Source organism: Polypterus senegalus, chromosome 6 (genome assembly GCF_016835505.1).
Source record: "Polypterus senegalus isolate Bchr_013 chromosome 6, ASM1683550v1, whole genome shotgun sequence".
NCBI classification, from domain to species: domain Eukaryota; kingdom Metazoa; phylum Chordata; class Cladistia; order Polypteriformes; family Polypteridae; genus Polypterus; species Polypterus senegalus.
In genome coordinates this window covers 110,991,683-111,017,505 of record NC_053159.1, presented here as the reverse complement: position 1 = coordinate 111,017,505, position 25,823 = coordinate 110,991,683, and the positions used below count along the sequence as shown (strand labels likewise).

The following is a 25,823-nucleotide window of genomic DNA, read 5'->3' as shown; positions in this document are numbered from 1 at the left end:
AAGAGGTACACACCCACTCATTTATGTGTAGTTCAACTCCAAATTCGGGACGGTGCAACAGAGAAAGATCTTTACTTAAATGCATTCCCTTGTCATGCTAAGATTCACTTCTTTAGTTAGATGAAAATATGTACGTGATGACATTTATCAATATGCAAGAGATGGGAAATAAAAAAGGAACAATACTGGATATGCTTGCAGCCTACAAGAATCTCTCCAGGGATTCCAATGGAGCAACTTTATATAAGGTTATCATCCACGCCACCACCCACTAAAGTCTTTATTTATTCTTCCCATCATTCTAGCCTATTTAGTTCTTTCTCCTGATTGCTGTTTTTTTGAAATGAAGGTAGAGTGCATCTCGGTGGCAACTCTGAAGCACACAGAAGGGCAGTTTCATGACATTGCAGCAGCTCTTACATCAGCTCAGTCATCCAAGCCTCTGCTTTGCTTAAGTAAATAAGAAGCACAAAAGGTACCTTTGTGAGGCTTTCCAGGGTGTGGTTAGTGCCACACTGCAAAAAAAAAAAAAAAATTCAGCCAGGACCACAGATGCCAGGATAGGAAAATAAACTATATGCCATTCAAACAGCTGCAGTCTTTGTGCAGCACAGTGTGCACACTTTTAAGAGTTGTAGCATTTTCAGGATTATGTGCAGGACTGACGTCATGCTTATGCAAACTGGCATCACGTACCACGAACTAAATGACCAATCAACTCGCACAAACACTCTGCAACATTCAGAACTCATGATAAGCCCATTGTGGCACACACTGCCTGTAGGTTATTAAGTTCCAGTTTTTGTTACATATCTACTTGCATATAGGGATGGCAATATGTCTGCATACTGATGGCATGGGTAAATTCTACATACAGTGATGACAGCATGTACCCCTTTAAACTCACCCACGGCAAGTACGCAACACAATTAAAAAAAAAAAAACATACAAAGTGTAACTAGAACCATTTACTGGCCAAAAGTACGTGGACACCCCATAAATTTATTAAGTTCAGAAGTTTCAACCACATCCATTGTTAACAGGTGGATAAAACCAAGTACACAGCAATGCAATTTCCATTAGCAAACACTGGCAGTAGAATGGGTTGTACTGTAGAGCACAGTGACTTTACACTTGGCACTGTGAAAGGACGCCACCTTTGCCAGAATTCTGTACATGGAATTTCTGCATTGTTAAATCTGCCCTGGTCAACTGTAAGGGCTATTATTATAAAGTGGAAGCATGTAGGAGCAACAACAGGTCAGTCATGAAGTAGTAGACCATGTAAACTCACATATCATGACCACCAAGTGACGTGCATAGTGCATACAAATCATCTATCACTGACAAAAGAGGTTCAGACAGCCACTGAAAGCAACATCAGAACAAGAACTGTGCATCAGGAGCTTCATGAAATGGATTGCCATGTCCTGAACAGCTGTACACAAGCCTAACATCACCAAGCACAATGCCAAGCATTGGCTGGAGTGGTGTAAAGCATGTCACCATTACACTCTACAGCAGTGGAAAAGTGTTCTTTGGGGTGATGAGTGGGGTGAGGAATATGGGTTTGATGGATGCCAGGAGAATGCTACCTTCTGGAATGTAGGTACCTACTATAAATGTTTGGTGGAGGAGGGATAATGGTCTGCACTGTTTTTCAATGGCTGAGGCTTGGCTCCTTTATTCCAGTGAAGGTTATTATTAATGCTACAGCATACAATGGCATTTCAGACAAGTATGCACTTCCAGCTTTGTGCCAACAGTGTGGTCAAGCCCTTTTCTGTTCCTGTATGACTCAAAAGCCAGGTCCATAAAGACAAAGTTTGACGAGTTTGGCATGGAGGTAACTAGAGTTGCCTATACAAAGTCCTGACCTTGGCTCTATTGACCACTTTTGGAATGAACTGGAATGCCAATTGCAAGCCAAGTCTTAACATCCAACATCAGCAACTGTTGTAGCTCCACACAAGGGGCGAAAATCCATATTAATGCTCATGGTTCAGGACTGGGATGTCAAACAACAACATTTATTTCTATAGCACATTTTCATACAAACAATGTAGCTCAAAGTGCTTTACATGATGAAGAAAGAGAAAAAAGACAAAATAAATAAGAATTAAAATAAATAAAGGAACACTAATTAACATAGAATAAAAGTAAGGTCCAATGGCCAGGGAGGACAGAAAAAAAAAAACCTCCAGGCAGCTGGAGAAAAAAAAATAAAATCTGCAGGGGTTCCAGGCCACGAGACCAGCCAGCCCCTCTAGGCATTCTACCTAACATAAATGACCTCAATCAGTCCTCCATTGTATTCAGGGTTCACATGGAAGAATTTGATGATGATGGTCATGTGGACACAAGCATATATAGTTGTGTTGGTCAGGTGTCTACAAACGTTTGGCTATATAGTATATAATGATGACATGGAGCGACAACAACACATCATCCTACAAGCAATAACAAAATGCCTGCTCACTTATAGTCATATACGCTATCATTTCAAGCCCACCACACTCACATCAATATAATGTTCACTCCAGAACTGATGTTGCCGTTAAATTTACGGACTGACTGTTTAACAGCAAGTTTAACAGTAAGGTGATTATGTGACTTTCATGGCAAAGTCATGGACACAGAGCTAAAGGTGTTCCACACAACCTAACAATGTTTTGAGATAACTCGCCTCATTGTTATTTCTAGTCAAAGATCACTTTCTCTCTCTCTCTCTCTCTCTCTGTACCACCTTCACAAGTACAAAACATTATTTCCATAACGGTTAATAGATTAATGTTGTGCTTGATACTTCCAACTCTGGTACAGATACCGTATTTCTGCTTTTATAAAGGTATTGTACTTATACTGTATTTGCATGCTATGAACAGTGCTGTTTTGGAATGATAATTCTTTTGGGGCCATAGCAGAAGTTTTGAAAATGGAAAAGTACAAACTACAAATACGTGGACAAAATATGCAAACTACATGCACTGCATGCCCATGAGCAAATGGTATTGGACTTTTTGTACCCCTTTGTAGACATATACTGCATGGCCATAACTGGAAAAAGCTTAAACAGGAGGTAAAAAAAACAGCACGCACACACACACACACAAGGAAGCAAACTGTAGACAATTTTAAACTACTACTACTACAAGCAATTTTTTCTAAATACGTAATTACATTGAGCAGATGATGGAAAATTGGAAAAAATGCTTAATGAAGAAAGGACTTTTTAGAAAGATTTTAATAAAGAGTTATAGTTACTTAGGGAAATGAGTGTGTCCTACTGGCCCTGCATGCTGAGACACCACTGGATACGACAAACAGAAAATCTCATAGAGACACTTTTCTAAATGGGATATTCTGTAAAATCAAATGGATGGGAGACAATATTTTTACCTGAATTTACTGGGTTTGGGACACAATTCTGACCTTTCATTTAAATTTCATCTATATAAAGCTGAAAAAACTTATATATTTAGAAGAATTTGCCATGTTTTCAGTACATGTGTGTGACTTACAACTGCAAAGCAACAACCAACTTTTACTTCTTCCACAATTTCAACAGGAAATGCATGTGTCATTACTGTGGAGATAAATAAAAAAATAAAGAGTTATAAAAGAAAAACAACAAGAAAGGTGAAAAGAGATTATCCACAGGAAAACTTATTGAGAGATTATTTTTATTTGTTTCACAAGGACCTATGAATTTGATTTGCTTTCAGAGGCTCAAGACAAGAGAATCTTGGATGATGCAGTTTAAAATTCAAAGCCACAATTGGAAGAGACCAGACCAGATACATCTATACATATTGGTTTTGGAACCAGACTACTTAGAGCTGGCTACACTGCAGAAGCCTCAGGTGGATATGGGAATTCTCTCAAGCCACAGACTCAGTAATGTGCATTTGTGCCATTTTTACCCATAAATGAAAGGGCCTCCTCAGTGTGACAGTATGTTACAAGTAAACATCTGACTGTTGCTTGCATGTACATGTCTTAACAGCAAACTCAGACTAGTCAGCTTTCTTAGAAACAATGGCTTGGGTACTTGGTACCACCTTCTGTCTCAACACACCTTCTGACAGACATCGGGAGTGGTGTGACCAAGCAGAACAGCCTGTCTGGCCCTCGTCTCATTCCAAGCAGATAGTTATCTTTAGATTTCAGTGCTAGATGTGGATTGTCAATAACAAATACTATGTTCAAACACATTCATGCTTGGCCGCAAGTTAATGATTGACTCCGGCCAACAAATAAATATATTGAAGAAGAGTGACATCAACTCTTTTCTCTTTACAAGTACTTTTGAGAAGTCAGAGCAGTTTCCAGATCCTGTCCAGATGTGGATTGCAAACTGGAGGACTACAGTACTTGCTATAGTTACAGTACAGAAAACAAGGTGTCTTGCATGGGAGCAACACAACAGCTTTCCAGAGATGGTGGTATTTTATTTGGTCCCTTTACTTACAGAGCAATAGTTGTGCCTTTATAATATGTCAAGTTTATTTCAAAGAATATTCCACCCGGGGGAGTAAATGCTAACATTAATTTTATTTTATTTTTTTTATTTTTTTTTTTTCCATTTTTATTACTATTTAATTTAATATTGTTTCTTTGTATCAGTATACTGCTGCTGGATTATGTGAATTTCCTCTTGGGATTAATAAAGTATCTATCTACTCATAAACAATATTTTGTTTAAATGTTACTAAGCACATGCAGAAGAAGAGAAAATAGGTTCAATTATACGATAAACTAAATGGTCACCAATGCCAGACAAGAGCAAATGACATGAAAAACGATCATGGAAGAAGCAAACAAAAAAACACAATCCTCCCATTACTTGTATTGTATAATCCACATATCCATTATCCAGTCGATTGCTCAAAACATGCAAAAATTATGCATTTTTTGCCAAAATATTATTAACATTTACAATCCATTCTCACAATTCTATGGTTTTCAATTAAAAACAGGACTTTTCACCAATGAATGAGGGGGGGAAGAGAAGGGTTTTTAAATTCAGACCCTCATTTGCATGAGTGTGCATGGGTGCGTTCCTTTCTCATTCAAGTGTTTTTCTAGTGGTCCTTTATTTAAAAATATTTTAGTAAAAACATGTGTTTGGGAGATTGTGAGCTAACAAATGGATGACTTTGCATGTGGATGATGAGACATGAGTAGTGAGAGATTTTTTACATAGATGTTTTTAAATTGTTTGCTAGTCACCTACAATGATCATTGAATAATAAATTCTTCTCTTGTTTCTGAATGAAAACATGAGATCAAATTTTCTCTGCCACCACTATAAAGTACATTGGGATAAGTAACATTTAAAAACATATATTATTTTGGATGGAGGATTTCTATAACATTTCTAAAACCTAACAATGGGATATCAGAAATGCAGTAGTTTTATTAAATGGTATTATTGGAGAAGGAGCTATTCCTACTTGTTGAAAGTACCTGTTGATCTATAATATCCCACGATGACCATAATCATGAACTCTGGATTGTGACCAAAAGAAGGAGATTAAAGTTTATATATCAGGCTGAGGTTTTTCTGCAGGGATCTTGGGTTCAGTCTTGGCAGGGTAAAGTCCTCAAAATATATAAATTATTTTGGGAGATCTTTGGGCTAAAGGCTCTGGTACTCTGCATTTACAAAATATACTGGATGTGGGTTGGGTATTTAGTAAACAAGTTGAAGAGACTCTGTCATTCATATGGCCTACAAGAACAAAGGAATTCCCTAGCGATAAATGGACTGTTGATTGAGAAAGAAAGGTCTAGTCAGACCTGCTCAGCGTGTTGCAAATACAGCCTACCAGGACACACAGAAAAAAAATGAGGAATCACATATTTGAAAGGGCAAGGAGTGACAAAGGTCAACAGCGAAGAGATAAACTTATGTAAAAATGACATTTTGGTAATACAGTATTTTAAAATCCATAAATAGTCAGTGCTATTTGTAGAGGTAGTATACAGTTGAAGCAGAAGTGTATCATAACCATCATTGAAAATCAATTTTGCATTAGTGTAGAATGACTGGGAAAATTGGCAGTGTAACAACGGCTAGTTTTAAAATTATATATAAAAATTATATTTATAAATTATATATAAAAATATATTCAAGTATAACATTAAAAACAGAGTGAAAGCATAAAGCACAAGTAAATTAGAGCAGAAAACAATCAAGTACCAAAAAAAAATCCATAAATAAAAATGATGAATTCAACCTGCTTAATCCAATCCAGAGTTGATGGAGCCTGAGAATAACCTGGCAGCATTGGACACAAAGTAAGGAATAACACTGGACAGAGTGCCAGTTTATTTCTAGGCCTATTGCAGCACACATCGGCACTAATACTCATACTTGGCAAGTCTGGAACTGCCAGTCAATCTAACCAGTATGTTTTGAGGTAAACCCACATATAAACATGGAGATCGTGCAAACTCTACAAAGACATCTGGGCATTGGATTCTAAACTAGGCAATTGGATATGCTTACTAAACAGAAACAACAGTATAACATTAAAAAAACAAGTAAGACAACTGCTGCATCCCAGTGGGGCAAGTGTTATGTTACAGTTTTCAGCCATATCTTGGCATCACAGATGACTTGTGCATTAATGGAACGTCACAGTTCATGGTTAACAAAAGCAGCTTCATTCTCACTAAGTGCCCTTATTGCAACACGAGTTCAGTAAAGTGCTTAGATTACATTAGGAGAACCAGATACTAATGCAAATTTTCTTTTTATGTGCCATGTTTTACGTAGAGTATCTGCACTCACACCATTAAAAATACGGACGAGCATCTCAATGGTCAGTTAATGGCTTGCAGCATAGCATGCATGATGGAGTAAAGCTTGGCTGAAATATTCCTATTGTGTTGACCAGTTCAATGGGAAGTGACAAGGTTTTTTCCTATAAACCGACAAAAAAACAAAAAAGTTCAAATGTGCAGCACTGGCCTTCTTCAAATACAGTCTGCACACCATATTCATCACTTGTGAGGTCATTTAGCTGGCTTGGCTGCATTTCCCTGCTTGATCAAGGGTGTTGCCATTTCCCAGTTTTTCCGAAATGTTGCATACACATTGGTCAGAGCTGCTATAAATGTACTGTATGCATATTCTCCCGTCAAGTTCACTTTTAGAAATCCTGACATTTGCATGGGATGCCACATACACCCATTGGTAGCCTCTTTCTGTGCATATGCAAGCTTTATAAATGAGGACCCTGGTGGTCTGAAACCTGTACACAGCTGAATATGGAAAAAGCTAATTTGCATGTAAGTGCCTTGAACATGGGAAAGGTGCTACATAAATAAAATGTATTATTATTATGTACAAAATATTTGACATAGTGAACAGTCTGCAACAGCTTTAACACCAGGTTTGTTAGGAAAAAACAGGACTGATAGCACACAGAATTGTATGGTAAAAATAATTACTTGTTATTACATGTCATCCCTTCCATCCCTAGAAGTATTCTTGTAAACTGTCTGTTGTGAGGCTTGTCAGTACATCAATTACAGCTCTTTGGAGGTTTTCAATCAGTCTCATTAATTTCATGGCAGTCCTTCTATCACATCACTAAATTAGTTCAACAATTCACAGCTGAAAAAAATTACAGCTCTCTCCTTTGTGTCTCCTAATTAGCAGTAGTTATATTTCTGCTCTCACATCATAAGCTGTTATGTTGACATCATCCGCTATATGTATACATAACCTTATTCCAACTTTGTCACATTCAGCAACACAAAATAAATAGATTACTATAAATACATTTTGCATCCAAATGTTAGAAATTCTGTTATTGTAATGATCAGGGTAGGGTGGTAAATGTGGTGCAATGGCTAGGAGGCTGATGCCAAAAAATGGTCCAGGAGACTGGGAGTGCACCCCAGGTTGTCTGCTGTCTTGGTGGAGTTCAAGTGCAAGTTGAAGCTAACATCAGCCATATCCAGTGATTACAATGGAATTCGTTCTTGCACTTCTTCCAGTACTATCATACAAACAACACATAATGAAGACATGATGAGAAGATACAAAATAAGCACACATCAGGTACCCTCAGTTGTTGTCAGCAGGTGCAGCTCTTGACTTTCATAGGCTTTTCTCCCTGATACACTGGTTTCCTCCCAAATCCCAAAGATGAACAGGAAAGGCGGTTTGATTTCTCCAAGAGGTCTGACCATGTGCCATGCAATCAACGGCTCCCTGTTTTACACCTCATGACCTTGAATTGAATTAAGTGAATGTGGCAAAAGGATTGATGCATGGACCATGATCACAATACTGTAGAACAATACAAACAGAACTGTAACTAGCATGCAATTTTCACAAAAGTAAATTAAAAAAATGTATTTTCTTAAAAGTAGCATTTAATAAGAGATAAGTAAATAAGTAATGTGGTTTATGCAATAGTAAGAATCAGGAGTCTATTGTTTCTAGGTTGACAGCCAGGATTTTGAAGTGCAAATCAGAACATGTCAAATGTAGAGGTAAAATCTGGTCGGTTTTCATTGTTTTTAAAATGTAAAATTTAGAAAGTGCCCCCTGGCTCTGCCTACAGCAAGAATGTAAAGTTGAACAAGTACATGCCCAGTCACCTTCATACCTGCCAGCTTTCTAGGAGTTTCTTTTGAGGAAAGAACACATCAGTTTTTCAATCTGAAAAGGACTGCCAGTGATCCATTTAGTCTTAGATAACTCACCTTTTCTCCACAGATTTACAGGAAGCCATATTCTGCACATGGACACAGCCCTGGAAAGAACTTAAGTCTGCTGCAAGGTATTCTTATGTATATTACCAGTTTAAAAAGTTATCAGACACAGAACTTCAGATGAAAATGAATTGCGTGAAGAAACTCCTCATGGGCACAGGGACAAGCTCAAGCTCAAGTTCGTCATGTGTCAATAGTACAATGAAGAGCTACCTCCTCAATATAATACTAACACCAGACACAAAAATAAATACATACGTATTACGTATACAATGGATTCAAAAAGATTCAGTATTCACTTTTTGCACTGTGTTGTAGATTTAATTTTAAATAAATAAATAGATAAATTTGCCATTTGTGAAGACACCTGAACATAGCAGTTTACAGACACTTCCCATCCAAACTAATGCAGCTTAAGAGGATCTGTTAGGAAGAAAGGGATAAACTATATAAATTCCCCAAGAAGACTCACAGCTGGCACCGCCGTGAAAGGGGCTCCTATAAAGTACTGAATTACGCATCTGAATACTTACATGAATGAGAGATTTCAGTTTTTGATTTTTAATAATCTTTCTGAAAGCATGTTTTCACTGTATTCACTTGTCATTATGGGCTATTGAGTATAGATTGATGGGCAAAGACGGCAAATTTATCCATTTAAAATAATAATGATAAATAAATTGTGTTTGTTTGTATGTATAATAACTATACGCAGTATATTACACATACACTGTACAACAACATGTACAGTATTTGTTATCATGACTGACTGTTAAAGAACCTTATGATATGTGGAACAAACCTCTCTCTGAGCCTACAGATCCCGATGGTCTTGTACTTTTTGCCAGAAGGGAGGAAGAAAAGGAGGAGGAGGACTCTACAAAGGTGCCGCTCCAGGGCCCTGGAGTTGTAACACTGCAGAATTAACCACTATCATAGTGCGCATCAATTTTTAATATTTGACCTCTACCCTTGGACCTTAAATGGTTTGCTCTGCCAATACCAATGCACTCTCTCTTTTTAGATTTATGAGAACTTAAGATTCTGTTTGGTTCCAACTGCATTTCAACCTTGTAAATTAAATAACGTTGATTGTGATAATGCCAATTGTAAAAAAAGTGTTTGACAAATTAGTCTTTTTAATACAGTGCAAACACAAAAGAAAACCAGAACCTCAATTCACTTTATATATAAATGAGCATAACACCATCTTGATGTAGCCAACATGTATACATTTAGAATCTCTTATGGTCTGCGCCATCTCCTCATTAGATGCCATGTGTGCCACACAAGCTAGTCCTTACTGAATGCTACAGCGCAATGCACCTTTGAAAGCATTTAGCTGAAGCAATCTGGTGTATAGAAATAATCAAACCATTAAACAGTCACTCGGAGGCTCAGCTGAAAGCATTTTATATTTCTAAACTCAAACATGAAGTTGCTATCCCTTACCTGCTGCATAACTACTTGCCTAATAATAGTGGATTAAGGGTTTTACTGTTGTATCTAGAAAATGAACATAAAGCTTGTTTTGAGGTAACAGTAAATACTTCATCATTTTTCAACTGTTTGTGATCAGGGTGGCATAGTCATTGGTGTTACTGCCTCACACCTCCAGATGACTCAATCCTCACCACTGTCTATAATGATTTTTAAGTTTTTCATGGATTTATTTGCCCCAGGTCTCAAAGATGTGCATGTTAGGTTGACTGGCGACTCATGATTGGCCTGGTGTAGGTTATTTGTGAGCGTGTCCTCCAATGGACTTTCAATGGTTAGTCCCCACATTCTACCCAATACTGCCGGAACTCAGAAACAGATCAAGTGGATCAGAAAACATACAAATATGTTATCAGCATGAGTATGGATCAAATATGTTCATGATAAAGCAGGCTTTTAATATTTTTTTCTTACAATGCAAGCAAAAATAGGAGGGAGGGAAACAGCACACAACTAAATGCACGTACTCCACTGTGAAATTACCAAGGCTGGAATGGGATGTTAAGACTCCCCAATAAATTCTTTCTCAACCACTAAAAACAAACTGCTGTGCTCACCTACTGACGGCCCTCTGTTTTCTACAATAAAGCATTTCTTTCTGCTACTGTAACACATTCTCTAATATGGCTTATCTTGAACCCTCCTCAGCCCAATGTCAATCACACCAACCCCTCGCTGCGGCAGAAAAACGCTAATTTCCGGAGGGTGGAACTGGACCGTATGTCTACCTGGAGGGTTGCCAACTGGGATCCCGAGTGATTTCATCATGTGGTGGGTGCAGCAACGAGCTGTACCAGTGCATGCTTCCCAATCTGACCTGATTTAGATCAATGCTAAGGATGGACCAAAGCTATAAAATTTTTATCTTCTAAAATAGAAAGGTTACAGCCAGACGTTGCAAATTTGAAATTAATGGACAATAAATTCACCTGTTTACCACAAAAACAATTAACAGTTTATGTAGGGGGTCCTCGAACAGTTTCCGGCCACAACTATTTTCAACCCTAAGCTGTTCCTTGTCCTTCGTAGCTCTTCAATATTAATTTTTCCAGTTATCAGACACCTTATTTAGCACTTGTATGTTTCTCCAAGGACCCGTATTTAACAGGAAAAGTAAGCACACCTTCGAGTTCTCTAATGTTCTCTAATAAGCCATCATTTAACATACTTATCTAACATACTTATTGCAATTAAAGCTATTGAGAAACCAATTCCTGAAAGCAGAGTCTCCACACGTTCATGTGACAAATTATGAAGCTTCAAACTTTTCACATGTTCCTTGTTAGTCCAACTACTGCTCAAGAACCCTTGCTTCAAAGAGACCTGAAACCTTTTAAATACAGAAAAACAGGGGGGTTTGGGATACATAATTGTTCTATATTATTGATTTACCTAAGAAAGTGGTTATCAGGCCCAAGGGTGAAATGATAAAATCCGTTGTCCTGCAGTCAAAACAAAACAAAGTTGAACTGCTGAATTTTCACCAGCTTAAAAGGTCTGCTTATTGGAGATGGGTTGCTGGAAGTCCAGTTTCCAATCAACATTCCAAAATAGTTCATTGGCAGCAGTAAACTGGTATTGAATGAGTGTGTACGTGGGCATGAATGAGTCTACTCATCCAGGACTGGATCTTGCCCAGTTCTAATTACTACCAAGGCAGGCTTCACGCCCTATTCCAAAAAATGGATCAAGGAAGTCTTACAATGCCTGGGGAATGACTGAAGGTATTCGCATTAGGGTCATTACTGAATTATAAGCCCCCCTTGCAAGTACATTAAAGGCACTCAGTTTAAATTTAGTTATTTACCGTGAGAAGGTTCTATTAAAAGGCAGGGGAGACAAATGCCACCTCAAACATTCCACAAAACACTTAATCCAATTCAGATGTTATCAATGTGATCATGCAATTACTGAATTTTATAGTAGATAAAACAGCCAAGTCATAGAATGCAGGAAATCTTGGAAACATAAATCTTACTAGAACAATGATCTTAAGGGCAGCAGCTCTCATGCCTGCTCACAGCTCAATAAATACATTTAGTAAACATCTGACAGGATTTGATAAGAACCCTCATTTCAAATTTCTAGGAAATATTCAGGTTATTGTGCTTGTATATTTTACAGTAAGAATTATGAACATAGCAAATTGAGTAAAGGGCCATCACTAAGGTCAAGGTTTCCGGTCTTTTAGTCTATTGTAAAGCCTTGTTGGTACTTCTGTTTTGTCCCCGTTATGACTATTGTGCTTCCCATCACACTGGTGTTGGCCATCTCTGCCTTGTCTACAATTAACCCAAAGCATGACTGCCAGAGTTTTGCCTGGCATACAAGAGAGATCAGATTTCACAGATGTGACTGCTCTCCATTGGCTCCCTGTGAGATACAAGGTGGGTTTCGTTTGTTGTTTGCAAGGATTTGTAGACTTTAGTAAATCTAAAATTCCAGGACTTTGACTTTTCCAGTACCAAACCAGTGCAAGAATCAAGGACTACTTTACACTCCTGAATATCTGCTGCAAAGTTACATTAATCTAATAAGAACACATATGAACTCAGTTGTGGCCTATTTTAAGGAGCTGTCCGCTTACAAAAGCGGACATTGAAGCGTGTGCTATTTACTCAAAATAATGGCACTATTAGGCACTATTTATGCAATTCCAGGCAGGACTCCTGTATTTTATAAACAGATATGTTTTCTGAACAAAAAAATCTGCCATTATACATAAGATGTTCACCAATATTTTGGTGTGTGCAAGCTGAAGATACAAAGAAATGAGCACTGTTTTCAAATGTATCACCTTAGGGTCCATATAAAAATACAGAAACTTTACTGTGTTGGGTTACTAGCAACCCCATAACTATAAGGCAAATAAATGATGATTAAAAAATAATTCTGGGATATTTTAGGTAACTGTGGGTATACCTTGGGAAGGTTGTCCATGCACGCTGCATGACTCTCTATGATCTCAATATCAGGAAATATTTCCTGTGAACGGTTACCTAAGTCTTTGCACGAATAATGCTTGTCCATCACATTTAACACCCAGAGGAATTCATATGTGACTAAAAGTGAACGTCTGAAATCTGAAGACAAAGATGGCGATATGCTTGGAGTATCACTAGCCCAACTGAGCCCTCACTAGCACTGCTACCGGCTAATCCACTGGCACTTGAATGGCTCGCAGCTATGGCCGTCAGACATGACAATAGCCTCTGAAAAATTCTTGACAGAATTACAGGCTTCCTTGCTCTTCCTTGGTTCACAATGTTTACTTCCTTTCATATAGTTTTTCAAAGCAGACTCATCCATATTTTTTAATGTGAAACTTCTCCATACAGTAATGGCACCCAGCCATCTGCTCATTTGATCTGTCTTGGTGAAGCCAATCTTTGCAGTCAGCATTTTCCAGCCATTTCAAGTTAAATGTGTACTTTTCTGGCATTTTGAATGCCCTGTAAATCACAGTGACACATCTAATGTATACAATATAATTTACCTTGATAATTATTTACCACTTAACACAAACTCAACACTAGTAATTTGATGTGCAGACTAACAACTACTACACACATCTATACCACACGCAACACAATGCAAGGATATTAACGCACAAGATCATTAAATGTGCCATTAATGTGAGATGCAGGTGTTTTGTTGGCAAAATATCAGATGCTTCATCTCAGGAATGCTTGTTAATTTTTCAGAACTTTCCAAGTTTTCTAGGACTCATACAATCCATGGTTTGTGTTTAAAAATTTACACAGATCAGGACCATCTTGCTTTGCTAATCTCCTCTGCCAAAATACAGTTGATCGATGCCTCAGGTCTCCAAGCCAATTATTACTTATTTCTTTATTTGAAACTTGTCAAATGTCCGTACCTTACTGTAAGTCCTAGGCTCTGGAAAGGCTTACCTGTCGCAGTAAGATCAGCTCCCAAGATTGATATTTTTAAAATTCCAGTTAAAAATCTATTTTTGTTTGCTTGCTTTTAAGTCACAGTTAAGGGTTTGTTTCCAACTTTGTAGTTTTATTCTCCAATTGTATGCTCACTTTTATAATTATACTAGCCATGTGTGGTCTTCTGGACCATAAACCCGAAGACTCCTTTGCTATATTCATGAGCTTGGAGATCAATATCACAGAAGTTTCACTGACATGATGCTATACTCTAAAAAGTGTTCCTTTAATTTTTTTAACAGTATGTCTATAATTGCAGACATTTGGTTCCTGGGAGTTTACATTTCCTTTTTTATTATTTTACACTAATTTGTTACTTCATATTGTTCTTTATTAATTTTATTTTGGTTTCAATGTGCTAAATAAATACATTTATGGGCAGAAAGATGTAAGAACAGCTATTACAACTACCCTTACCCAGTCACAGACCAAGTAGAAAATTCATAATCTCCCTTTGTAAAGATCATTTCTCTCTATTTCTTCCAGGAATGGTTAATTATCAACACATAATGGGACAGAACAACATGTGGGATAGACACTGTAATAGAAGATCTGTTCAGCTTCCAAAAACACATTATATGTGGTGACATAGTGGTCCGCACTGCTACCTCATAATTTGATTCCTTACCTATTCACCATTTTGGAGAATATGTTCATTCTCTTGGATTTACATGGTCTCTCACCCATTTTTCTTTTACAGCCAAAAGACAAGCAGCTTAATCACATACTCAAAATTAGCCTGGTATAAGTGAGTGTGTCCCATGCACAGATGATTTCTGCCTTGAACTCAGTGCTGCCTGCATTGATTTCAGCTCCATGCAGTCCTATGATGTAGTAGGCCGATTCAGAAAATGGATGGATGTAAACACTGTATCTATGAATGGACATATGCACAAGTATATGCAGTCTGCTGTCATGACTGATGTTATTTGTGTTCATTCCATTGTCTGAAGCAGTACAAGGTTACACAACACAAATAGGCAAAATCAAATGCAAACTAAGAACCAACCCTGGATGGGACTGCAGGGAACAATCACAGCAAGCAGCAAGCCAAGTGAGAGTTGTCAAATAACATAACTGCATTTAAATAAAGAGATCAATTCATTTAAAAAAATGTGAGCCACATTATTAAAAGGATAATATAGTATGCCAAAAAGTGCAAAAATGTATCATATATTAAATATTTATAAACAATGTTGCAATAAAAATACAGTAAAATAATGATAGTAAGGTATGTCCAAATAGTAAAGTATGCCCACACCACATCCTTGATTTTAATGTGCATATATTGACCTCTAGGAGGTGGTACTGCATCTTTAGTCCAGTTTCCCACAACGGCTTGAGAGTCTCAATGTAGGTGCCAGCAGCAGCAGTTTAAATGAGCTGAAAATGACTATCGCTTTTGACCAAAAACACTTGCATGAATGTTTAAAAAAATGCAAAATAAGGCAACAAGAAAACTGGTCAATAAACACCATTTAATTTACAACCAACTATCTCAAAAGTGCTGAAGTTTAACCACATTTCAAGTTCCGGTAAGTTAAAATGAGCTACACACACCAAGCTCAGTATCAGTGATCTCAACGATACCATCTAACGGACCAGTGAGGAAAGTGAAAGCAGTAATTCAGCCAGCTTGAGTGAAGAAATGGAAAGGCTTAGTGTTAACAGTGAGAAAATTGCTTTGTTCAATTTTTACTTGTATTTAAAAAACTGGTTGTGCTACCCGTCTAAGACAGGTTGAAATCTAGGTAATCAATGTAGACTTCAGCATTAATGTTTGCACTGCACCATCTATTGAATTGTATTTTGTAATGCATGTAGTAATAAACTGCGATGGGCTGGCACCCTGCCCAGGGATTGTTTCCTGCCTTGCGCCCTGTGTTTGCTGGGGTCCAGCAGGCCCCTGGGACCCCGTAGTTAGGGTAGAGCAGGTTGGATATTGGATGGATGGATGTAGTAATAAAATGCATTGCACCTGTCATTCCAAAAGATGGTACATGACAAACATTTGTAGTAATAAAATGCATTCTTATAAACATTTGCGATGCACCATCTGTTGGAATGACAAATGCAACGCATAGGTCTCTGTCATATGGAGAAGGATCTTTGTCATTTGGTATGGGATTCACAAAAGCAGCGTTAATGTTTGTGACACAACATGTTTTGGAATGACAGAAACATAAGATGGATGGACTGAAGGACACTTATTTTATTACAAACCGGATTCCAAAAAAGTTGGGACACTAAACAAATTGTGAATAAAAACTGAATGCAATGATGTGGAGATGGCAAATGTCAATATTTTATTTGTAATAGAATGCAGATGACAGATCAAATGTTTATTTCGAGTAAATGTTTCATTTTAAAGGAAAAATATGTTGATTCAAAATTTCACGGTGTCAACAAATCCCAAAAAAGTTGGGACAAGTAGCAATAAGAGGCTGGAAAAAGTAAATTTGAGCATAACGAAGAGCTGGAAGACCAATTAACACTAATTAGGTCAATTGGCAACATGATTGGGTATAAAAAGAGCTTCTCAGAGTGGCAGTGTCTCTCAGAAGCCAAGATGGGTAGAGGATCACCAATTCCCACAATGTTGACTTTGCATCTATCATCATCAACTGTGCATAACATCATCCGAAGATTCAGAGAATCTGGAACAATCTCTGTGCGTAAGGGTCAAGGCCGTAAAACCATACTGGATGCCCGTGATCTCCGGGCCCTTAAACGACACTGCACCACAAACAGGAATGCTACTGTAAAGGAAATCACAGAATGGGCTCAGGAATACTTCCAGAAACCATTGTCAGTGAACACAATCCACCGTGCCATCCGCTGTTGCCAGCTGAAACTCTACAGTGCAAAGAAGAAGCCATTTCTAAGCAAGATCCACAAGCTCAGGCGTTGTCACTGGGCCAGGGATCATTTAAAATGGAGTGTGGCAAAATGGAAGACTGTTCTGTGGTCAGACGAGTCACGATTCGAAGTTCTTTTTGGAAATCTGGGACGCCATGTTATCCGGACCAAAGAGGACAAGGACAACCCAAGTTGTTATCAACGCTCAGTTCAGAAGCCTGCATCTCTGATGGTATGGGGTTGCATGAGTGCGTGTGGCATGGGCAGCTTGCATGTCTGGAAAGGCACCATCAATGCAGAAAAATATATTCAGGTTCTAGAACAACATATGCTCCCATCCAGACGTCATCTCTTTCAGGGAAGACCCTGCATTTTTCAACAAGATAATGCCAGACCACATTCTGCATCAATCACAACATCATGGCTGCGTAGGAGAAGGATCCGGGTACTGAAATGGCCAGTCTGCAGTCTAGATCTTTCACCTATAGAGAACATTTGGCGCATCATAAAGAGGAAGGTGCGACAAAGAAGGCCCAAGACAATTGAACAGTTAGAGGCCTGTATTAGACAAGAATGGGAGAGCATTCCTATTTCTAAACTTGAGAAACTGGTCTCCTCGGTCCCCAGACGTCTGTTGAGTGTTGTAAGAAGAAGGGGAGATGCCACACAGTGGTGAAAATGGCCTTGTCCCAACTTTTTTGGGATTTGTTGACACCATGAAATTCTGAATCAACATATTTTTCCCTTAAAATGATACATTTTCTCAGTTTAAACTTTTGTTCCATGATTTATGTTCTATTCTGAATAAAATATTAGAAGTTGGCACCTCCACATCATTGCATTCAGTTGTTATTCACGATTTGTATAGTGTCCCAACTTTTTTGGAATCCGGTTTGTACATACATACATACATACATACATACATACATACAGAGAGAGAGAGAGAGAGAGATCATAACCTCCCACTTAATGCATTTCAGTGTCATGGGGGCACCAGAGCAACAATCCATTGCATGGCCCACTTGCATATTCACAGATCCAAAGTGGAACTGCCAGAGGAAGTTTCTGTGGTCTTACTATTTCGAATACTGACAAAAATCAGTCTTATTTTTATAATAATCAATAAATCTTCTCCCAATAAAAGGAAATGCTATTAAGACTCACCAAGAGTCCTTTCCCTTTATTCATCACAGCCAAGTGTAATCACAGGCGACACCAGGCAGGTAAATACATTTTGTCATGTGTATACACACTCTCTCAGACAGCCTCCCCCACATGACCAACCACACTTGATGTTTCACGCCATCTAAGCATGCAGACTTGGGCTCTATCTATCACAAAGCACATTGTAGGGTCATGGAAAAAATTTATGAAGTGCAAGTGTTTGGTTTAAAGGTTATATAAAGAAACTTATGAGTCTGAGAATGTCCACATTTGAATGTTTACACGTTCGATTTTAACAATTATTTGACTGACTCATTTATCAAAGGCCATCCATCCATCCATCCATCCTCTTCCACTTATCCGAGATCAGGTCATGGGGGCAGTCCTTGTACTGGACTGTCATCTAATGCTGAGGTAGCTTGTGTTTTTGTCAAATGTAGCACAGATTGGACCAAGCTCTCAATGACTATTTTTTCCTTTGTCTTTCATCGTCCATCTCATATAGTAAATGTAGCAGCAAAGCTGTTTAAAGGCATACCCAAACTATGCAGGTCTCTATGTGTGTGTTTTTATGTTAACTATACAAAAATGGTTTCCTATAATTAAATGTAAATTTATGCAACAAATGGTTGAATACGGAAATATGAAGGTGCTTTACATTTTTTTTAACTTGAACTTTAAGAATGGTCTTTCATCTTTGTCTAGGATCCCACTAAGGCTCATATTTTCGTTTGATTTTGTAACAGAATATCATAAAGGTTTTGGATATAAATGTAATTAATGCTTTGAACAAAGTTTGCACCGATACAGATTTCTGAAGCCAGAAGTGTTAATAGCTATAATCTTTACTGTTGTTGTGCTGTTACAGTATCTGTAGGAAGAAGAATAACTCAGTTTCTTCTTATTCAGAAGAAAGCTATGCGGATACTTCTAACTTCACTTCATTACAGCTATCTAAATTTATTATTCTGTCCTATTTTCAAACTGACAGTGTTCCAAATTGGCAAATAAACGGAGACTCCCTCTCTGGTTGTCATGCCCTTTCCTCCTCCCTGAATGCCCCACAAACTGCCAAAACACCAGTCTTTATCCAGGCATCTACCAATACCTTGTGGTCACACTTTCCAAGGCAAAACGATTCCAGACATAAAATGTGGAACTGAAAGTAGATACACTTTTTCCCCCCAAACAAGTGCAAACAGAACACATTCCCAATTTTTTTTAGAAGAGTCACAGTGTCAAATCAAAATTGCAACTATGCTGCCTGGCAAGAACGTTCATTTAAAAAAAAAAAAAGACTTCTGAAAATCCACTTGTGAAAAATGTGTTTTGCTTTTTACAGTAAGTAACTCCATCTTCTTCTTCCCTTATTGCTATCCCTTTGCCAGGGGTCTGCTGCCATTATAAATCTCCTCCATCGTTAGTTGTTCTCCACTTTCTCCTCTCACTAAGCCCCTATCTCCTGCTCAAACTTTTCCCTGTGACAGGCCACCTCCAGATTCACAGGGTTTCATGCCATCTCAGCTTAGCTTCTCCAATTGTTTCATTGATCTTTCCCACTTCTCCCCTCTCCTAAACTCTTCATTTCTCAGTCTGTACCTCAAGAAAAAACACCATAGTCCTCCACAGAGAACTTTGAAAGAACTGAAGGAAAAATGTTTTTTTTTCCTTATTGCCACCAAACATCATTATTGGCCTTATCACTACGTTGATCTTCAACATTACTTTTCATCCTTTAATCACATGCCTCCCTGAGCTTCTTCCGGCATTTTTCCCATGTTGCCTTTATTCTCCAATCTATTTCAGCCTCGCAGTCACCCTTATAATGGATGCCAATTATTCAACATTTCTACCTTCTTAATTTAAGCCAACTATAATTATCTCCACATTACTAAGTAGTAAGGTGATTGATATATACCAATGAAGTAGCAATAATGATCCATTTGCTGTAATAGTACATATTTATAAGTGCAGGAACATCAGATTACATTTACTGGTTTGAAAAACTTGGAGACTGGCTTTCAATTTAATCCTGGTAATTAGCTCTGTCAAGTTTGCATGTTCTCCCTGTGTATGTGTGAATTTTTCACCGCTTATTCTAACTTTCCTCCCACACACCAAATGCATACTGTATGTTGATGCCTGTAAAATGGCTCTGTGTGATGCTCCATCTTGCCATCCTGGGCTCATTCCTGTTTTGTTTCCAGTGTTGCCTGGATAGGCTGAATCCTCAGGAACCCTCAAATGGATTAATCTGGTTCAGAACTGTATGGTTAATTTAAGTGTGCTTTTAGTTTGAATGATTATGCCAAATTCTGACTTAATGTTGACTAATACTAACTACAGTATGCATTTTTGAATACAGTATTTGTATTTTAGAATGTAAAATACTATTTTTGGAAATTCTCATGAGATCTCAGCTTATCGAATATATAGGCCTACTATATTAACAGAAAACAGTACGAAAAACTAAGGTTTGTCACGTCATTAGGTATATTATCGGAAATGGAAAACTGGCCTCAAAATCTTATTCCGACTTGTCCAAGTCATGACATCAACATTATCAGAATCCTAATTATAAAGCAACATTTACCATGTATAATAGTACCAAAACATTTCCAATACACACTGAACACAGTATGAATTTTCTTCTTCCTTTCAGAAGCACATCTCATTTACCTTATAACCCCTATTTTTGTCCTCCCACGTTTACTACTGTGAGTGGAAACGAAATACTAAAGCGTAACGTTAATGACATCTGCTCCCCTAAACCACCGCCACCCACCGCCGAACTCCCAGCATGTTCGCTCGCACTTCCGTAACGTGCCGATTGGTTAACGCGTCCACTATAGGAGATACCGTTCAGACAAGCGAAGCAATGTGCTTTATGTTCACGAAGGTCTACGCAACTACTTATTAAGATCCGTGTCATGCAATGCGACTGACTCGGATGCAATGCTTATTATTATTATTATTATTATTTAACAGAGATTATTTCGAATGCCATGGCTGATAAAACAGGATGCACAAGTTATACTTGGCTAATTGACTGTAAATACGTAGCGCCGACTTAAACGGAACGTCTCCTTCTCTTGATATTTGAAACGAAAACCCTGTAACCAGAGAAAAAACGCGTATCACATTCAGCATCTAAGGAGGAAGGGTGGGTGTTACAACTTCGCTCGGGTGCAGCACTACAGGTTGGTGACTTTTTTGGGGCCGTCCCTGTAGCTTCCTCCGAGTAGTTTGAGAGATTCCCTTCATACAATTCAACACTCGCAAGACTGAAACCCAGCAGGTTTATTTTTGGAACAACGTGTGTGCCTTATCGATATAGTGCACTGATCAGGGAACTTGGCAGATTGTGACTGGCACGCTTCCCGGTTAAGCTTATGCCAGTCCTACACGAGCGCTTGCACGATGTCAGCCAGACACAACAACCACTCAGGTGGCATGACATTTCCACCACAAGAATGTAATTAGCAACATTACATGCGCGTCTTATAAAAAATGTCAATTTTAAACGAGTTACTAGTAATGCCCCGCATAATACACAGACGAGGTGGTCAAATGTGTGGTGCAAATATAAAAATCGGCACTTATTAAAAGCTAAACTAGTTGTAATGTCTTCTAATATATGGAGAAAAAAGTACCGTTTCGGTATCACTAACGGACTCTATCCAAAAGGAATTAAAACCGTACGATCAATTAAAAAACAACACTTTAGAAAACTAAAAATATCTCAGTTAACTGCTTCAACAGGGGTTATAATTTTATTACGGCTTATGATTCGAGGAAGAAAATTTGACACAAAAAATGCCTTGCACCCGCCTCACGTACAGCAACAGTATTGTCAGCCTAACAGGCGGACAGCCCGCCACAAAAATTGGGCAAGCGTAAAAAAATAAAAAAGTATCAGAAAATGACAGTTCGAGCGAGCCGTTGAACCAGCAATTCCAGCATGCAGAGAACGATGCTGAACTGATATGCGATCTACTGTATACATTTACCGAAGACTGAAGCGACGCTTTCATAAAGTAAGATCAGGAAGCCTGCAAGCAACCAATTTCATGACAATACTTTCAAATTCTGACAGAGGAGGTTGCCCCCGCTTATCTGAAAATGAAGTTTAGCGAGCGAGCGCGGTCGGGCTCCATCGCGTGGACACTCACCGTTTGGACCGAATTTCTCCAGGTGCCGCTTGACCTGCTCAGGTGACAGTCCATGGTTTTCATTTACCCCGAAGAAATCGAGAACTTCGGATGTCGATTTGGTATGTGGGTTCTCCATCTCCACACATATAGGACACACACGACAGATCTCCGGCTGTTTTCCGCGCTGTTTATTTCTGCTGGGTCGTGGCTGTCCGGAGGAGGCTGAAAACGCAACTTAAGGAAGGCGCAACTCCCGTCCCTTCTTCACACCGATGCCTCCCCCACGTCCTGCTGTTGCTGCACAGGCTCTCTTCAGTTTTATCAGAAGGTATTTCGAGAGTGCAAATTCCGCCTCTTCTTCTCCTCCTACTCCTTCTTTTGCCCCTCTTCTCGCTCACGCTCTGCAGCTCTCTACCGGAGTACGAGTGGATTCCGCAGTTGTACCTGCGATGCGCACCAGCTCTAACTCTGCTTCCCACGCACGGCCGTGCGCTTCCTTGGATATTTGGTGGCAATCGGGTGAGGGCGCGCCTTTGCTACTACCCTCGCTTTCTCTGCTTGCCAGCACCACTTCTAGTTTGCATGTATTTCATACGGAAACCCGCCTATTAAATAGTAAAGCCTCTGTGACGGAAGAAGGCATACCTGCTGTTTTCTAATTGGCTGTCAAGGCTGCTTTTTGCTCAGATGACACCCTAATGTCTGTGTCTTGAAACTCCCTTTCATTCTTTTGAAAGCATACATGAACATGTGTACAGCACTCAAAGTATTACTTACTCACTAACTTGCATATTTTAATTGTTATGTTTGTAATTTACCGTCAAGAAACTTTGGACTGTACTCGTCAAACAACTCGCAAACCTAAGTGATATCATGCAGGTTATTTACTGCGCGGGGAGGTTCAATATTTTACATCTTTTTAAAAAGCAGGATCTTATAGTGCAACACAAAGCATAATCTCGATTATTTCTCAATCTACATAAAATCGGGGTTTACGACAGAAAACTTGTTAACTTCTCTGGAGCGTTCCGAATAAGTCATCACACTTTCACACTCCCCCGAGGTAACCGTGCATGCGCACTTCGCTGATGGGCACATCTCACTTGCTAATAAAAGAGAACTGAAATATTCTTGATAAAAGGCGACATGGAGGCGCAACGGCTTGTGCAGCACGTCAGAGCACTCGGGCTGTTGGATTCCCAGCTGGGACATCGCGTGCATTTTATCCACGCCTTCAGGTCAGTGGCTCCCATCGCTGACCCCTGTGGCCGAAAGTTATATCCAGGCTTGAAGTGCGTGGTTTAATTAGCTGGTCGTTTTCTGCACTCCTTCTGTTTAGCAACAGGCTGTATTGTTAGCCTGATTTCTGTGAAATGTGTATTTGTAATTGTTTTTTGGTCAATGCTTTTGAATAATGAAGAATTTCGTTGCTATTTGTTCGTCTTTTTAATGTACATGTCCTGCATTTCACTTTATTTATGTTAAACTAATTTTATGTAGTATCCAATTATTATGAATACCGCCGCAAGGCACTTTGCAATTCTGTTTTTCCAGGTTTTTTTTTTTTAAATAAAAAGCCGCCTATTTAAATATAGAGTTGTGAGGACCCAGAGCTTGACCCAGCAGTCTCAAGTGCAACACAGCAACCAATAATGCCTGGGGAGGCATTCTGACACACACACACACTTTAGATTCACCTACCACTTATGTCTTACAGATGGAACCAGAAACCCACAGGTAGAGTGTGTACGCTCCACATAGATGGCAAAAATGAGATTCAAACCCAGTCGCCTGGAATTGTGTGGCAGTAGCACTGAGTCACATTTAAACTACATAAAATGATACAATTGTTGAAGTATTTAAGTGGGTTAGAAAATTATATGACACCAGCAAAGTATTAGGAACACCTGTTGCATATCCATGCAATTATCTAATCAGCCAATCATGTGATAGTAGCAAAATGCTTAAAATAATGCAGACATGGGTCAGGAGCTTCAGGCAAAGTTCACATCAAACACCAGAATTAATTAAAAAAATGTTTTCTCAGTGATTTGGGCCATGACATGATTGTTAGTGCCAGATGGAATAGGTTGAGTATTTCTGTAACTGCTAATTTCCTGGGGTTTACAAACACAAAAGTCTCTAGAATTTACTTAGAATGGTGCGAAAAAACCAAAAACACATAGTGCAGTTCTGCAGAATAGAAATAACTTGTTGATGAGAGGGGTTGGCGGAGAAGGGCCAGCCTGGTTCGAGCTGATAGAAAGACTACAGTAACTCATACAGCACTCTGTACAACTGTGGTGAGCAGAAAAGCATCTCAGAATGCACAATATATCAAACATTGAGATTGATGGACTACAACAGCAAAAGACCACGTCAGGTTCTACTCCTGTCAGACAAGAAAACTGAGGCTGCAATGGCCCAGGATCACCTAAACCGGACAGATGAAGACTGGAAAAATGCAGCCTGCTCTGATAATTCTCAGTTTCTGCTGAGGCACCCATATGGTGGTGTTAGAATTTGGTACCAGTAGTATGAATCCATGCACCAAACCTGCCTTGTGTCAACAGTCCAGGCTGTTGGTAGTGGTTTAAAGGTGTGGGGAATGTATTTTAGCCATTTTGGCCTGTTAATACTAATTAGTCATCACCTGAATGCCACAGCCTATTTAATTATTGTTGCTGTGTATCCCTTCATGGCTACAATCTACACATCTTCTAATGGCTACTTGAAGCATGTTAATGCACCATGCCACAATGCAAAGTCATCTCAGACTAGTTTTCTGAACAACAAAATGAGTTCATTGTTCTTCAGTGGCCTTCCCATTCACCAAATCTGAATCCAGTAGAAACCCTTTAGAATGTGGTACAACAGGAGATTCACAGCATGAATGTAAGCTGACAAATATGTATGGCCATGGACCAGAACCTCAAAGGAATGTTTCCAGCATCCTTTGGAATCCACTCTATGAAGAACTGAGTCTGTTTCTAGAGCTAAAAGGAGGCCCTGTCGAGTAAGTAGTATGGTGTTCCTATGAATTTGCATAGTAAGTGTATAGTATATTCGATTTAGGAATGGGTCATTGGCAGGATCTCACAAAAAAGTGGACCCAGCAGCCTTGGCATTTACAGGCCAATATTTTATTTTACACAATCCATGTTAACTGATTAGAAACAATTAGATTAGTGACAATTAAAAAGGAGGAGACACAAGTTTAAATAACAAGGAATGGTAAACAGGAGCAGTGAAGTCATTGTTGTTTCCAACTTTGTGCTAATTAGTAAGTGTCTGTTTAAATGAGGCAAACATTTAACATGCAAGACAAGAAAAAAAACAGATGATCCTTGCATACAAAATACATACATACTATATTTCTTTGAAAATTAAACTAACTCTATTGGCTATTACTAGATTGGTACAGTTAAGTTAGAAATCTGTAATTAATTAG

General features: G+C 38.7%; 1 protein-coding gene across 2 annotated transcripts in view; it reads right to left on the bottom strand.

Annotated features, from left to right (window-relative positions):
• atp2a3 (ATPase sarcoplasmic/endoplasmic reticulum Ca2+ transporting 3) overlaps nt 1-22,943 on the bottom strand; it is a 352,313-nt gene extending 329,370 nt beyond the window's left edge. The window contains exon 1 of one of the 2 annotated variants that reach the window (XM_039756778.1): nt 22,391-22,943. In XM_039756778.1, the coding sequence (XP_039612712.1) occupies nt 22,391-22,508 (118 nt within the window). In that variant the 5' untranslated portion in view covers nt 22,509-22,943. The remainder of the gene's footprint in view (nt 1-22,390) is intronic. The other variant, XM_039756779.1, reaches the window with a different exon arrangement.
• Nucleotides 22,944-25,823: the final 2,880 nt, after the last annotated feature.